This window comes from Saccostrea echinata, unplaced genomic scaffold (assembly GCF_033153115.1).
Source record: "Saccostrea echinata isolate AGI-Se365-2 ecotype Australia unplaced genomic scaffold, CSIRO_AGI_Sech_v1 ptg000054l, whole genome shotgun sequence".
NCBI classification, from domain to species: domain Eukaryota; kingdom Metazoa; phylum Mollusca; class Bivalvia; order Ostreida; family Ostreidae; genus Saccostrea; species Saccostrea echinata.
In genome coordinates, this window is record NW_026889803.1 from 19,637,942 (window position 1) to 19,655,120 (window position 17,179).

The window sequence follows — 17,179 nt, forward strand, 5'->3', positions numbered from 1 at the left end:
TTCATGATCCATGTTTTTATACCGACCACTTGCACTTTGAGGACCAGAACGAAATTCAACTATGATATATACGACTGGTTTTTAAACTTTGATTGGTACACAATGCATAGGCATTCATAACTACGTATTGGTCCCGATTTCATTTTATTTTTCAAATCAGAAAAGCTATTGAAATAAATGTTAAAGGAATATTTATCCTTTTAACATAGACTTTTTGTGATAATAAGATGCCTTTCAGTAAAAATCTGTCCATGTATACGGAATTCTGTCCAGATTTATATAGAATTGATTGCATATACACTATCAAATACTGAGTACCGATCTACATATCTAAATGGAAAACTCGAGTGAGATTTGCCTTCCATTTGCCATCCTAGTGAAAACTTAATTGAAATCTTTTGAAATGATTCCCATTTAGCTTGAATGGTCACTAACTCTTTTGAACATTATTGAAATAGCTGTATACGGGTTTAAATCAATACAGGTTCATTAAAGCAGTTTTAAAGAGAAAACGGATAGTAATAATCGTTTATGATTTCGTTCCATAGAAATATGTTGTGGTTGGCTAATTGCTGTTGAATTTCTGTGATTGAATTTTTTAGCTGTTCTATTCTTATTGAAGGTCAGGAGAAAATTACTTCCATCAAGACACAATAAGCATATTCAAGGGCGGATCTACAGGGGGTGGGGTGGGGGTTTCAGACACCATCCCCTTCCCCTTTTGGAATTTTCAGAGTTATTAAATTCTGTTTAAAAATAACGAAAAATTGACTCCCCCCCCCCCCCCCCCGAAATAATGACCCGTCTTTAAATGGTAAGGAGGTATTTCCGCGATTGTAAATATGCGTATAGGAAATTGCCTGTGGGGTGGTTTGGGTTCAGTTTGATTCAGAGTGCATTAAATACCTGCCATAATTCCGTCAAAATCAATGAAGCGGGACGAAATGCAAACCTGATCTATAACTATTCAAGGCTAAGTCACATACCAAAAATCAGCTCAATATCTGAAAGCATTCAGAAGAAAATTGCGGAAAACCCTTAAAAATTGAAAAGGCCGTAATTCCGTCAAAAATCAATGAAGCGGAACGAAATGCAAACTTGATCTGTAACTCTTCAAGATACACTCACATACCAAAAATCAGCTCAATATCTGCAAGCGTTTAGGAAAAAAGTGTGGAAAAACAAGTGGGACAGACTGACTGACAGACAGACAGAGGGACAGCTAGACAGACAGACAGACGGACGGACGGACAGACTCAGAGGAAACCTATAGTCCCCTCCGGTTTCATTCACCGGTAGGGGACTAATAAACTATCTCGAAAAATGTTCCCAACCCCTCTCCCCTCCTAAATTCAAATGGTCGTCCCCTAACAAGTTGCACTTAGGACCAATCATCCACATGGGATATGATAGCCCGTTTTGGATATGATATCCCAAATGGGATTTTTAGGAGATGGGCGAACAAGGTGTGCAAATGTCAATAGCTTCATATGTATAAAAGTCATATTCAATTTGTGAATTTAGCATTTAGAGTAAAGTTTTTATTATCAAAGATATGAGATTTTGGCAAACAAAAACTGCGGAAAATTCTTTCAGCAAAAATCATCACATGATGTGAAAATTATGTGTATTCTTGGGGTTCGAACCTGAGCAATAAGAATCCTGAGTATCACTTTTTTGTTGAGACTAAGACACTAACCACTCCGCTACACAGCTCGTGACAATAACCGGCATTTAAATCGCATTTGAGCATGAAATGAGCCTTGACTAAATGACTTCAAATATTTCTCGGAAAATTATGAATGTTGTGTCATAAAACTTTATATTTTTAGGTATAGTGGGTCTTTGCTCCATGTTTTGGGTAACCGTAATCTAAATGGTTTTAAGCATACTTTGAATATTATCTTGTCAAAAAAAAAAATGTAGCGAACACCCACTATTATGGGAAAATTGAGATATACAGTATGAAAAATTGATCATTTTTGCACTCTTTGGTGTGTATATACTAATTCATAGACGAAGGATTTCATCAATTTTTGTGAGATTCCTGCAAATTATGGAGATTTTACATAAAGCATACGTTAATGTTAAATAAAATATCAAAGAAAAATTTTGTCTGACATAACTGAAATTTAATTTTGTCACACTTAAAAGGCATTTTGCTCGCCTTGTTCGCCCATCTTTTTTACAGTGCAAAAAATTAAGATTTTTCACTTAGCTATAAAACTATGAAAACTATTAATCCGTATCAAAATATTCAATAATTAAGTTAGCTTTTGGTTAACTTTATGCGGATTTATTAAATACCTACAGACAAAAAAAAATCCCCATATTACCATTTTACAACAACAACAGAAAAATAAAATAGTTAACCAACTTTTGTCATGTTTGTAACTTTTTTCAACATTATAATTTGTAAAATTGTGATGTTATTTCAAATTTTACTATGAAAAGGCGGGTACTAATTGATTTTATTGACTTTCCATATTTATCAGACTTATCCAGCATACTTTTCGTATTTTAGACTCTCCTTTCAGATGAAAAACCGGAAGTAAACAATGTCTTTGTTATGTCGTGCAAACTATGGATTATTTTTGGAGAATGAGTAAGCCTTGCACTTGCTTGATGTAAATAACAACAGGAGAAATGAGCCACAAAGGGACCATTGTCCTGTTATTGAAATAAACTTGAAAGGTAAACCAGGTAAGTAGATTTTTGAATTTGATGGCTGAAAAAAAAATATTTTTTGGACCCAATGGACATATTCATGATAATGTATACTGTATAAAATTATTTTATGACTTAAGGGCCCTTTATACGCTAATAGAAAGTGTTTTTTTTACCCAAGGATTTTACATATGTGAGATTAATCCTCAAACGTTTTGGTTCTTCTTTTGGATTATTGCCCCAAACAGGAGGGAAACAGAAATACTTGTTTACCAAATGTTAAATTGCTTTTTTACGAGGATTTACAATTATTTCAAGCTAAATACATTTCATATTTTTATCCTGTAAATCTATATCCCATTAGAGATATTATATGTTATATGTATAAGGTATGATATGACACCATGGTAATAAATATTATACTGCATGCATAAAAAAAGTGCTGCGCATCATTTCATACTAAATTTATACAGAGACGTATAAGAGACACTATTATACATCTCTGATTTATACGATACTATGTGCTCAGCTCAAATGTATATATCCCCCAATTCTTCTGATTTAATTACTGTGCATGGCCATAGGAACCAGGGAGGCACAGGGGAGGGGGGGGTGCCCCCTCAATAATTTTGCCAATATTATGGCCATGGTATACTATAGAAAATAAAGCTACTTTTTAGATGTACCCCCTTCAATAATTACGTCTGTTGAATTTTTTTTTTTTTGGTTTTAATTGGTAAACTGGAGATATTAGGTTGTGCCCCTCCCTCCCCCCTCCAAACTGAAATTGAAAAATCCTTCCTATGGGTCTGCTATATATAATATATGTGTATTTGATAAACACTCTTGGTCAAAATGCTAAAACACTGCTAATTTCAAAACAAAACAGAAAAGGCTAAAGAGAAAATGATAAGGGTACAGGTATAGTTCAGGTATACCACAAGTTTTTGTTAAACCATTAGTCACTGGCTGATAAGGAAATAGAAGTGTGAAAACAGTCTGGCTATTGTTATCTGTCAGGTTATATAACCTGAGGCTATTTAGTAGACACATAAAGTAATCATTATGAATCCATCTGGTTAAGTACATATATCCAAGTATTGATGTTATCAGGTTTACCAGTATAATCCTTCCTTTCCTATTCTCATACAGTTCTTTGTCCAGGGGCAATAAAAGTGTTGTAGTAAATACAGGTACATGTATACATGGTATACAGCAGGGAAGGTTTTTCACACTTTTTTGTTTATCTGTATTAAAACATGGCCAGGAAACATTTTGGTTAGGTCTAATGCTTGATGCTTTAACTGTTCTGTAATGTTATGCAGGAAGGATTAGTATTGTGTCTGCAAAAGAACTGAGAATGTATGTAGAATTTTTTTTTTAAATCTGTATTTCAAATCTTTTTAAATTTTCAATTTTAACTTTTGATAAATTGGACAATTTTTTTTTTTCTAGATAGTATTCAGATTAAGTTATATATAAGGATCATGTGTGCGTGTGTGTTTAGAAATAGTTTTCTCCCTTGGGAGACCATAAATTTGCTATTTTCTTCATACCCATTCCATAACTTACTATATATTATTGTCACTGATATCTCAGGTATTTTTCTTGGATTCTTTAAAATTAATAAAATTGAAAGAAGACCATTTTCATGATTATAATTTTGCTTAGTTTTTCTTTTTAAAAAGGGAGAGATCAATACATACACTGTATCATTGATACTATGATAAGAGAGACAACTTTCACTGGGTTAAAGATTTAGTGAAATAGTTTCAAGATTCATCCCCCCCCCCATGTTTTTCCTTTATTTCAAAGTAAAGGCATAAAGCCTTTAAGGGTTGAAGATTAATTGTAACAGACTTTGGGTTGAAGTTTATGACAAATCTCTGTGAACCTTACTACAAATAAATTTTGATTCTTTTTTTTAAATTTCAAAGCAGCATTTTTTATGAACTAAAGGGTTCAATTCGGCCGGTAGCTATTTCTTAGGGAAAACACTGCCCCCCTTCCCTTTTTGTGATTATTATCTGATTTTTTTGTCATTGAATGACTGCATACTGCATGGTGACATGAAACATGTTTGGGATTTGTTTCTGCAGGGCTTAGAGTTGCTGTTTTTAATAAATTTCTTTGGAGCAATTTGACATCTGAACAGGACATTTGATTTAATGAAATAGAAGATATCATTTTATATTTTTACCTCATTATCAAAATAATTTTTTTATTAATCTTTTTGTTTTAACACTTTCAGGGCTGTGGTGCTACGTACAAGTGCAGCAACCATGGGACGAGCGAATCAAGCTTCCTCTGATGACCAGCAGGTCAGCTTCGAGGCCGCTGACCATGGAGACAGCGTCCTGGCCGGTCTGAAGCATCTCAGAGAAAAACAACAATTGTTTGATGTCACTTTTCTTGTGGAGGGTCAGACATTCCAGGCACACAGAGTGGTGCTGGCTTCTTGTAGTGACTACTTCAGGTAGGATATGGTTATACATGTGGAAAGGAAAAGATCAGTGTACTGTTAGTAAAACAATTTTTCTCTCCTGCAACCAGCTTTATGACCTTTTACTCACAAATATTTCTTGCCCCAATTTGTATAATGTTTCCTCAGTTGCAAAAAAAGTAGATGGATTTGAATTGCAAATGAAGGTTGTCATAAATAATAATTGATTTACATTTATAAGGAATTTTTTTCTGTCCATAAAATTATTTGACAAGCACAAAATGAGAGCCATTTAGAGACTGGGTCTCAGGCAATCTTCTGAGAGTTATTTCCCTTTGCATATATTTTAATTCATTCACAGGGCAATGTTTACTGATGGGCTAGTTGAGTGTCAAAGAGAGACCATACCATTGAATGGAGTCACAGCAAATGGAATGAAAAATCTCATTGATTTTGCATATTCATCCAAATTATTATTGGACTTTGGTAGGTACATTACGCATATTATGTGCATTACGTGTATTTTTTTTTTTTCTTACAGATAAGGTTTTGCTCTTTTATCAAATGAATATTTATGAAAATTTATATTTTGAAAATGAAATTTTTTTCCCAACATTTTAAAAGGTTGTTGCAATAAATGTACTATTCTGTTTAATGTTTTGTAGACAATGTAGAGGACATTCTTTTGTCAGCCAATCATGTCCAGATGTTGCCAGTCCTTCAAGCCTGCTCAGACTTCCTCAAACAACACCTCAGCATTGAGAATTGTATTGACATGCTCAGGTTAACAAATTTGTTGTGTATTAGAAAACTGAAATCCAATGTACTTAAGTTCATGTGTTCCAACTGGACCAAAGTATCTGTCACACCTGATTTCTGCACCAAGATGACTGCAGACCAGTTCTCAAGTGTGCTGAAGAGTAATTTTCCCATGAACTGTTCTGAAACAGATGTGCTGTCCACGGTAATCAGCTGGACCATGTATGATATAAACTCAAGACAGCAACACTTCTTGCCATTGCTGAAACTTATACAAGTAGAAAACATTTTGAAATCAAATTTATGTACTATGCCAAATAAAATTGAATTTGACCATTTACTTGGTTCACATCCAAACTTTCAGAGCTATTTCTATGATTCTTGCCATGATTTCAGTGCTGGTTTACAAGATTCAGGGCTGGCTAATAATAGAGGGTTCACAAAAGCTTTAATTTGTGTTGGTGGATTTAGTCCCAATGGTGGAATGACCAATGACCTTCGTTTTTACAGTCCAGAATCTACCTCTTGGAAAACTTTTACAACCATTCCACACATCAAACAGTGCAATTTTGGCTTAACAGTATTAAACAGTGAAGTATTTGTTGTTGGAGGTTGCTTCAATGACCAAATTCAGGAAGTTGTACATCAATATGGATTCAGATATAATCCTGAAAAAGACACTTGGAAAAGCATTGCACCCATGAATCTGGAGAGGTGTCGATTTTATCTTGGTGCTCTTGGCGGGAAATTGTATGCTATAGGAGGAGATCCTTCAGCAAGCATTGATGTATCTTTAGACTCTGCCCCATGTGAATGTTTTCATCCAGAGGAAAACAAATGGACAACCATTTCTCCTCTGCCTGGAAATCGCGCCCAACATGCAGGAGTGGTGTTTGAAGATGCATTGTATATTTCCGGTGGTCTTCAGGACGCCGATGAAGAGTTTTACACCAGTTTCTTCAAATATGATGCTGCATCCGACAACTGGACTGAATTGGCTCCCATGCTAACACCGAGAGCAGACCACGCCATGTTCATTTATCAGGGACATGTTTACGTGGTGGGGGGATGGCATGAAAATCCAAATCAACAGCGAATCATGGTCGCTGATTTGGATCGCTATAACCACGTGACGGACAGTTGGGAAACTCTAATCACCCTCCCTGATCCTCGTTTATATGCCTCACACACGATACTGAACAACAAATTGCATATTGTTGGCGGATGGATCAACGGAAACTACCAACGGAAGGCACAATCAGTGCAGACGATAGATATGGAAACACTTGCCATTACCACAAAAGCAATGACCAATATGGAGGTCTGGGAACATGGAGCCTGCTCTTTATACATTCCTCAGTGTAAAATGAACGAAAATTGATTGGCTCTGATTTTCTGTTAAATATATTTCAAGAACCTTGTTCAGGAAGAAATTTGACCACAACCAGAAGTATTTTTTTAATTTCTTCATTTGTTTTGTCATATTCACATATTTATATGTTATATGTGCATGTTCATATTTTAATCAAAATATACGAATTTTTCTGCCACTTTTTGTTTTGATATTAAAAAAAATGTTTTGTTGTTTTATTTTGCTAAGAATGTTTTCTTATTTGAAATCCCATTGTACGGTATCACAGTCTTTTTTAGAGATTTTATCACTAGACATCATTGAACTTGTATCCAAAAATACATTTAACCTTATGTTCATTTTTATTGGATATTTTCAAAGATTTGAATAAAATTTTGGAACATTACTTTTAAAAATGTTTTGGTTTTTTTTTTTTGGATCTCAAATTTTATGAACAGGTTTGTATAAGAAAGAATCTATTGACTTTGAGGTGGATTCTCCTAGGATGCAGAAGTTAGCCTATTTTTTTTTTTTTAACGATTTTTCAGTGTACATTAGTCACTTTTCTTGGAAAGAGAGCGGTCTTCAAAATAATATTTTAAGAATTGACCTGCATCAAACCTGAAAAGAAACGATCATGTTTTACGATTTACTTTTTATTTGTTGAAAGATAGGAATATATTTTTTAATTTGTTTATATGAATTTTGCAGCAGTATGAGTTACGTTACAACATGAACCAAACAAGATGTGTTTGTGAAACACTGATGCCCAGTATATAGCAGCTCATGGCGAAGGTTAAAGTTTCTTTTAACGCAAGTCAAACTGCAAGGTCAAGGTAAAGAGATAAAAAATATTGGTACCCAAAGAAAAATATTGTCACAAGGAATACATCTGTGAAATAATGAAAGCTCTAGCACCAAGTGTTCAAAAGTAATGGCAAAGGATAAAGTTTTTCAAAAGTAGGTCAAATTCAAAGGTCAAGCTAAAAAAAAATATTTGTATCCGATAAAAGGTCTTATCTCAAGGAATACACATATGAAGTATAAAAGCCCTTAATCATGAACCATTTTAAAGATGACCAAGATTAAAGTTTGGTAAAAAATTTCAGAAGTGGGGCAAGGTCAAGAGGTCAGATATGTTGTTACCCAAAGATAGATCTTGTCACAAGGGTTACATATGTGAAATATGAAAGTCAGCTCTAACCAATCAAAAGTTATGGACAAGGTTAAAGTTTTTATGGACAAACAGACGGACAGCTGGAAGAATAGAACAAAAACAATATTTCCCCGAATCTTCGATTACGGTGGCATACATGCACACTAAGGAAATTTTGGCAAGATGCAGAATGCAGACTGTGCCAACCACAATTTACCTAATTAAATTATTTTTATAACCAATTACGAGAACATTAATAAATTCCTATTCAGTGGTTATTATACAGTTAAAGTATATCATTGAGGGAGTTACCAAGATTCCAGTTCCCCAGGGCCAGAACTATTTCCCGAGGCGAAGCCGAGGGAAATAGTCCTGGTCGAGGGGAACTGGAATCTTGCTAACTCCCGCAATGATATGCTTTTAACTGTTTTATTATACCGATACAAACGTGAAATTTAGAGGACTCAGATAGCGTTATTTCAAAGCAGGAATTAGCTCAATGAACTAACACACGGGGATTAGTCCATTCACATATCATACCAATGTAGAAGTAAAATCTAGAGGATTACGGATAACCGGGAATTAGTTTTCGAAGCAGGGATTAGCTCACTTGACTAACGCACAGGGATTAATCTATTCATGACGATTTCTAGGGAATTAGTCACATCTAACTATCTAATGTTACATAGGGGGGAAATCAGTAGATGTATAATAAAAATACATATATTAGGTACTTTGCGGAACGAAATGGGTCGGAACTGTAAGGGAACCAGTTGTGGGGTACCTTGATGGGGAGAATAAAAAGGATTATAAAATGTTGCTTTAGCATAATACAATATTCAGTCATGAAAAATCTTAGCATCAATTTTCGCTTTAATTAATCCACAGTGACGTAAAGAGATCCATAAAACAAAATGCCTTAAAAGTTCTAATTATACATTATTGTGTCGTGTAGGTTTTTCATCTGCTGTGACATCTGTAGTTAATATGTAAACTAAAATGAATGATTGTTATGTATTTATTATTGATATAAAATGGATTGCTATCCAAATTTACCGTCAAGAGCTTGAGTACGGTGCTCAAGAAAATACTAACTTGCAAGTCTACAGATATAGTAAGAGAGTTGCCGCGCTTTGCCAGAATGGTATTCTCTGGTGCCGTTAGCGTCAAATGACACGTTCCTCAAGAATATATAAATTTCTTCAAGAATTTGTCATAGAAGTATTGCTTCTTTAACGAGTTTCCTCAGTGAAAATTAAGGTACCTTACCAGGCAATTTTGTGCAAGATAACAGAGAATGGTGTTTCCTATATAAACCTGCCAAAACACAATTTGGTGTACTTATTTTTCAAGACATTTTGAAATCAGTTTAGAAATCACAAGAGAATGACAATTATAAATAATTTTTCACACATTACGAGAGATACAAAAAAGATATTTGAGGAACGTAGGTGTCGTCAGACCTTAAAATGATATACCGTCTATTTAATTAAGAAAAACAATAATAAAGAGACAAGGAAGATATTAGAAGCCATGTCTAAAGAGAAAAAAAATATGAAGTAGAATTTACCCATCACTGAAATATCCGGCATAAGCCTGAATTTTTATTGGATACTATATTTGACTTTTGATATCGATAAGAAAAATACCAATATACCCGTGTGGGTAATTTGCGGAACAGTACGAGATATGGCTTTCTTATTTTTTTAAATAAATAATAAAACTTTTAAAACTGAATGTTTAATTCAAAAACCCTCATGACAGCTTTCCAGTTAACATGTTAGCTATAAACACACTGCATGGCAAATTTAGAGAGGGTCGTATCCCCCTCCCACCAAATGCCCAATGGTTGGATTACATAATATGAAGTTCAAGCATTTCTTGAAAGATGCGTTCATTATTGTAAACTATTTGTGATAATGTCGTTGTAAATTACTTTGATGGATATCAAACTTTTTTTTTTAATTAAACATTCATTTTCATTGGGGGGTGGGGGGGGGGGTAGTTACTGAAAAAAATGAGATCCTATCAGGTGAAATAATTTGTGTAATACAGTAATGTGGGATATTCCTGACTTACAGGTGAACATAACTAATTTTTTTCTACATCTGACCAAAAAAAAAGATCAAAGAAATTTCAAATTAATACAACTGGTTATGTTTATTTTAACTCCCCCTATGTAATTCTTGGCTGTAAGACTTCGACAAATGTAAATAATAAAGAAAGATGGCAAGGTTTGCTTAACGAGTTCGTATCTTTGTATCAATAAAACAATTGTTGCCGGATGGGGGGTGGGGGTGGGTGTTCAGTCAATACGATGATTAGCAACCCTCAACATACAATGCACACCTCACCCTTTGGGCTCGGTAAATATTGTACTCCTCGGGTAGCTTAATCATTGTACTGACATAAAAAAAGTAACTGTATATTATGTACTATCTACCCAGAGTTATCGTTCTGTAAAAGAAGATCGAGCCCCTTTAACAAATTAAGGAAACAAAGGACTAGTAAACGTTCTTTGTACACAAGATCATATTGAAGATGCCATATATAATAAATTACAGAGTATACCGATTCGAGTATATCTTGTGCCGCTTCATTGAGAAACCACCCTTTTTAAAATCATGTATCAAAGTTTAAGCTCAAAAAATGCATGTTATGAAATAGAAACATTTGGTAGATATATGTATATTTTTTACGCAACAGTAAAATATTCTTGTATACAACCACCATATGTGAAAAATTAAATAGCTAAATAAAGAATAAATTCCCGTGTTAAAAGACAACTATAAACCCCCTTTTTTATTAAAAAAAAGTTTATTATAGTATTGACTGCCCGTAATCACAGATGGATGTATAATAGGAAAAGGGAAAAACGTCGAGGAAAGTCGAATAGAAAGTCCAAGTCATTTTTGTGAGTTTTGATTCACAAGGGTAGGAGATCTGAAAACTAAAAAAAAAAAAAAAATCAATATTAATCATAAATTTTCTTCTTCAAATTGCACTAAATTTTGCATTTTAGTTTATTTTAGGTTTTGTAATTCAATGAGAAGGGTGTGTAAGAAAAATATTTACTTAATTACCTTATTTTCCTTGCAGACCTGCCTGTAATCCGCCCGCCACGTTATTGGCAAAGTTGACGGTGCCATCGAGAGCAGCACCAGCAACATTACCCACTGTATTGACGGCACCAGCTGCAACATTTCCTACAGTGTTAAGAGCACCACCAACAGTGCCACCGACTGCAGCACCAAGTGCAGCACCGGCTGGTGCATATCCTGGTGCACCACCAACTATCACTGGGCCACCACCTACTACACCGCCGACTGGATAGCCCCCGCCGACTACGCCACCACCTACTACACCACCTACTACTGGATAGCCCCCGCCGACTACGCCACCACCTGCTACTGGATAGCCCCCGCCGATTACAGCACCTCCAACAACTGGGCCTCCTACCACTCCACCGTAACCCCCAACAACTGGGCCCCCCACCACTGCTCCACCGTAACCTCCAACAACTGGGCCCCCAACCACTGCTCCACCGTAACCTCCGTCTACTAAATAACCACCGCCGCCCCCAAGTGCTATTCCTCCTCCTACTCCTTGGTAATAGCCACCATCACCAACGGTGTATTCAACATCACTAATGATTTCAGGTCCATAGGAGCCTCCAAAACCTACGCCACCGTATCCTGAAACAGAGGATGGAATAGCTAATAGCACTTCAGATATCTCCTATAAATGTAGCTTTGCTACCCAATGAACAGGTAGGTTAAGGTAAAAAAAAGAATGAGGAAACATATGCTAATGAAAACAATTTTCAGAATTAAAGTCATTAATAACAAAATTAGAATAGCAGCGACTGTTTTGATAGTAAGACGAAATTTTTCTGCTACGACATGGGCAAGTTGATACAAGTGCATTAAGGTACATGTAAGCACTAATGATACAAAATGCACTATTCTGCATCCACTTATGACAGTGGACTTTTTTTGTATCTATTAATGATAAATTTATCATTCAGTCATCATTTGAACCATTATCTACATTCACATAATGATACATAATTGCATTTTTTATGGATTGTGACGCCATCTATTTTCATGATTTTTAAGTAAAAATTCAAATACAAATTTAAAGAAAAAGCTACATAAACCGTTAATGGAGGTTTCGTTGTCCTGTAATCATGTTTCTTTTTACATGAAATCACTAGCAGATTTTGTATCATTTGTGATACACTGTTCAGTTTTGGGAATTCTTCTCCCGGAAGCATCAAGCACGGCCTGTGATATGTTTAATATTCTTACTTACCTCCTGCTTGTATAGAGTCTTAGATCTTTAAATTAGCTACGTTTTACATTTACATATTGAGAAAAATTTCTCAAAACTTAAAGCAAAATTTCTCTAAGAAAAGGGAGTTGATTATATACATACCTCCATTAAGAACGACGCCTCTTTCAAGCTCATACCTGGGTCCCGTTATTCTGCTCAAGATGGGTTCAAATATTCCTCGGTTAGCTACACAGAACAATAAAAAAAATTAATGAATAAATAAATAAGACGATTCCAATCCAAAGCTCTTGAAATTACTTAAAAAGGTTATGTTTATTTCATTTGTTGACCCCCCTCCCCCTATATTTAATGATGCTTTATCGTTTAAAAGTTTGTTTGAATACATATATGTATATAAAATAAATAATACAAACAGGATTTGAAAACATGTTTTAAAAAACTATGAAAAACCCAAAATAGTTTTTTTTTACCATAAAAAAATCGAATTAAAGAAATCGAGACGAGATGACAGGATTTAAAAAGAAAGCTGGAATGACCACAAAAAGATGTAAAGAATATAAAGTAGATATACAACAAAAATAGAATGTAGGGGGTGACAAAAACAGAAATGAAGTATGAATGACAAAAGAAGATACATAAATAGAAAGTAAATATGTAAATAACAAAAAGAAAGGAAGAAGGAACGACAAGGAAGATATAATCATAGTAGAAATTGCAAAAAGATGAATTACAATCTAATTCATGTCCCCCGCTTAATAAATAATAATAATAAGAAGAAGAAGAGTTAAGTGGATGGAAGGCCGAAGAGGTGATGTTTTAGTTAAGGTCAAGATCTAGTAAATGACTTTAGACTGTCTTTTTGGTGCTAGATCCATTATGACGTCATAATTGTTTTAAGCTTAATTTTTCCCGCACTTTATGGCTGTAAAAGAATTGTGTAGCAAATGAAGGATTTTCAATGTATTCAATTTGAAATCATGTCAAAAGTAACCCCGATATCTATATTCAATTTAATACCATTTTAAAATAGAGGTTAAGAAGAAATGAAAAACCGTTTTCTGAGAAACTGTAGGCAATATTGATACATTTCTTTTATCTGAGATGGAAAAAAACTCCTAAATTTATACCTGACTTTCTTCGTTTTTCATTAAAGATTACAGTTTAAAATATGTTTTTTCGTCTAGTTTATCAAAAAATTCTGTCCCGAAACACCCTATTTTTGCAAGCCATATTTGTAAAGGATCATTAAAAGAACTCGTTTCTCAAATTTGAAAAAATTGTAGGCATCTTTCATTTACTAGATCTTGACCTTAAATGTTTTAGTTAAAACGGTATTGAAGTGAATATGGAAATCATTTCATACCGTATAAATTTGTAACTTGACCTTTTGCCCTCAAAATCGATAGATGTATTCTTTGAGTTAGAGAGTTATGCTATAGAAAATTTCAATACAGAAGCTAGAGGACTTTTTAGAAATATCATTCTGAAATTAAGATGTTACAGACAGACAGAAGGACATACCGACCCAAATCAATGCCCCCCCCCCCACCCACCCCCGCTTACAACGAAAGTAGGGATTGTAGTTCTTTACTGTAATTGTATACAATTAAGTGTAACTCATTCTAATTAATACATTTAAAACATAACATATTTGTCAAATATTTGTTATATATATCAATCGAATTAACCTGAAATTTATTTATTAGAGTGTAGATCTGTACAGATGAATTGCATGTACATTGTACTTAAGCTGCAATTTGTGTCATTTTGAATTCTACGTCAGTAATTATCGAAAGGCTGAATGAAACAGATGACTCAGATCTGAAATGGCATACTGTATTTGTTTTATGTTTTCAAAATCACATTCTTTTTGGCTGTACTTACATTGTAATTCTAGAATGAAATAATTAGAATCCCGAGTTAAAATTTATCATTGATAACCTTTTACAACTGAAAGAAGTTAGACCTATCTAAAATACATAATACTGATTGTTTTTTTTTTGTTTCGTTTAAAATAGCTAATCAGCTAATCATAGGGGATTTCAACATTTTGATCTGTGAGAGAGCGAGAGAGAAGAGGGTGTATATATATGTTCATATATTTTCTGATGAATGGCATACCGGTATTGAATTGTCATAATACAGTAAAACGTTTAGTACTATTAAGGATATTGCGAATTCATGGATATAAAGAAGTTTTCTTGGTTCCCCAGCTATATAAATTTTATGAATTTCTTCTTTGGATATAACGAATGACATATATTAAAGTAATTTCGTTACAATCGAGTTTTACTGTAATCATTTCATCTAAGTTATATGGCATTGATTATACTGTATACCTCTAGTGAGAACCGTGACCTCGCCACCACCATATCCACCATATCCACCAACGTCACCATAATAATCAAGTCCAACGTCATAGCCTCCGATACCAGTGTCATAAATTTCTGTATCATAAAGTCCTCTGCCATCGACTCCGGTATAGACGTCGACATCACCTACCAAACCAGCGCCACCACCGAGACCTCCGGCAGTCCCTCCAAGATATACATCTTCTACGACTCCAATATCCTGTCCGACACCACCGACATAGCCTCCTCCGACACCGGCTCCAAGACCAGTTCCGATTCCGGCTCCAATGCCTGTTCCGATTCCAGTTCCGACATAGCCTCCTCCTATACCGGCTCCGAATCCGCCTCCTCCGAGACTGACTCCGGCATATCCTCCTCCTATACCAGCTCCGACAGGAACATCATAATGGTGTACACCACCATGCCCCTTATGTCCGTATCCCCCTCCATAAGATCCGGCCCTAACCACCGCTAGGGCCGCAGCCAATATTATAAGAAACCTCATGCTGCTTTCCGTGAGGAGAGAGAAAACGCAAAAGCTTATATAAAGGTATATTCCATAAAGTAACTGTAGTTTTAACCTCTATCGAGGTTTAGGTACAACCAGTTAAAAAACAAACATAAGTATATTGCACTATATAAAATATGCAATGGCCCTAAAACAATGTTTAATTTTTTTAAATGGTTATGCACTTACGAGGAAAGATTTCGGTTTATATCTATATAGTATATTATATATTTGATAATAAATTGAAACATTTATCATGAAATATGGAGATAACGAACAGTAATCAAGCTCAAAAGTCCATTGAAACAATACAAATCGGGAGCAGAGCACACATGGGCCTCCAAAAACATCAGAGGTGGGATCAGGTGCCACGGAGGAGTAAGCATCCCCTGTCGACCGGTCACACCCGCCGTGTGCTCATTGTCAGTGTTTAAATAATGGCCTAACAATTAGTATGAAAAACGTCAGTCAGCATTTGACTGACAAAGAAATAAAAACGAAAATAAGAAAACGAATATTTCCGCTATAGTATTATAGTTGGACTAATCCATAGCAATAGAAATGAAATGCATACCATGCAGCTGTGATCATCCCCCGTCACAGCTTGCCCTCTGACTGTTAAGAGTAGATTCGGACCTTTATATATATTTAGATGCGTTAACCAAACCGTCCAATAATGTGAAACAACGCACCCGAAGTCAGATAGGCCCGACTCTTGTTCAACCGCTCAAGGCACAAAGTAATACTGCGGAAAACAAGCACACGTCTAAACCTTGCTATTTATCAATGTGATTGGCGAATGAAGTCCCCCTATCACAAAATCTTGGTATGTTTTATATAACTCACAAAATTGCATTCTTCGATATTTATTTTTGACTACATAATTTGTACGACACTGCATGTTCAAGAATCATATTCTAAATCGAGAAAAATTGTTTTGATTTCTCATTTTAATGATTGATGCGTCATTATAACTGTACTTACTAGATAATAGTAATTATTGTTATAAAATATGTATTTTTAACTTATAAAATACTCTTTTTTTCAATTTAATCAATTTTAAATGAAGAAATCGTAAACTTTTTCTGCATGATACTTCTTATAATTATGTTGGACTCAGGAGAGTTCCTCTTTGTACACCACCACCCCCATCCCATCCTCACCACCGACCCCCATACAACATAGGAGAGAAAGTCGTCAAATTTTGTCATCTGTGCAGTATTTTTTTTTTATATTAGTAACAATCTGCAAATGCTATTTCATTTACAACGAATGCATTATTTTATTTATCTATTGAATTGTATCTATTGTACTCTACATCAGTCTCCCCAAAGGGATGCCCAAAGCTTTTCTGAGCAACGTTAAACATTGATGTGTCGACGTAAGATGAGAGGGATCCATTTTTCTGAACCTCTTCCATGGATCAAAATATAAGCATTGACATGAAAAGCTTTTGGCATTTGAAAAAAAAAAAATAAGATAACATGATTCAACCCCCACCTCACCCTTTACCCTACAAAAATAGATACTTTTAATGCAAAAGCGATAGAGAAATAATAAATCCTCAGCAAGGACAAATTTCGAGATGCAGTAGAACACGCTTATAATGAATTGACGCTTACAGCGAAGGGATAATTTTCATTCCCGG

The 17,179-nt window shown here is 34.8% G+C and overlaps 2 protein-coding genes across 3 annotated transcripts; one reads left to right on the plus strand and one right to left on the minus strand.

Moving 5' to 3' along the window:
- Nucleotides 1–2,597: 2,597 nt before the first annotated feature.
- LOC133205432 (kelch-like protein 26) lies at nt 2,598–7,506 on the plus strand. The gene is made up of 4 exons (XM_061341249.1): nt 2,598–2,703; nt 4,919–5,143; nt 5,472–5,596; nt 5,776–7,506. The coding sequence occupies exons 2-4, from the start codon at nt 4,950–4,952 to the stop codon at nt 7,248–7,250; spliced, it is 1,794 nt and encodes a 597-aa protein (XP_061197233.1). The 5' UTR covers nt 2,598–2,703; nt 4,919–4,949; the 3' UTR covers nt 7,251–7,506.
- Nucleotides 7,507–11,174: 3,668 nt separating this feature from the next.
- On the minus strand, nt 11,175–16,157 carry LOC133206300 (uncharacterized). Of its 2 annotated transcripts, none has more exons than XM_061342251.1 (5): nt 16,106–16,157; nt 15,012–15,532; nt 12,814–12,897; nt 11,460–12,071; nt 11,175–11,326 (listed from the first exon to the last, which is right to left on the minus strand). In XM_061342251.1, the coding sequence occupies exons 1-4, from the start codon at nt 16,120–16,122 to the stop codon at nt 11,461–11,463; spliced, it is 1,233 nt and encodes a 410-aa protein (XP_061198235.1). In that variant the 5' UTR covers nt 16,123–16,157; the 3' UTR covers nt 11,175–11,326; nt 11,460. The 2 variants fall into 2 exon arrangements, with proteins under 2 accessions (XP_061198235.1, XP_061198236.1); XM_061342252.1 differs by having other exon boundaries at nt 15,012–15,529; nt 16,106–16,152.
- Nucleotides 16,158–17,179: the final 1,022 nt, after the last annotated feature.

Coding starts and splice junctions, on each gene's coding strand:
- LOC133206300 (XM_061342251.1), bottom strand. Junction 12,898..15,011: donor GGTCACGGTTCTCACTAGAG/GTATACAGTATA, acceptor TGTTCTGTGTAG/CTAACCGAGGAATATTTGAA. Junction 12,072..12,813: donor AGGCGTCGTTCTTAATGGAG/GTATGTATATAA, acceptor CCTCTGTTTCAG/GATACGGTGGCGTAGGTTTT.
- LOC133205432 (XM_061341249.1), top strand. CDS start 4,950: ATGGGACGAGCGAATCAAGCTTCCTCTGATGACCAGCAGGTCAGCTTC. Junction 5,144..5,471: donor TCTTGTAGTGACTACTTCAG/GTAGGATATGGT, acceptor ATTCATTCACAG/GGCAATGTTTACTGATGGGC. Junction 5,597..5,775: donor CAAATTATTATTGGACTTTG/GTAGGTACATTA, acceptor AATGTTTTGTAG/ACAATGTAGAGGACATTCTT.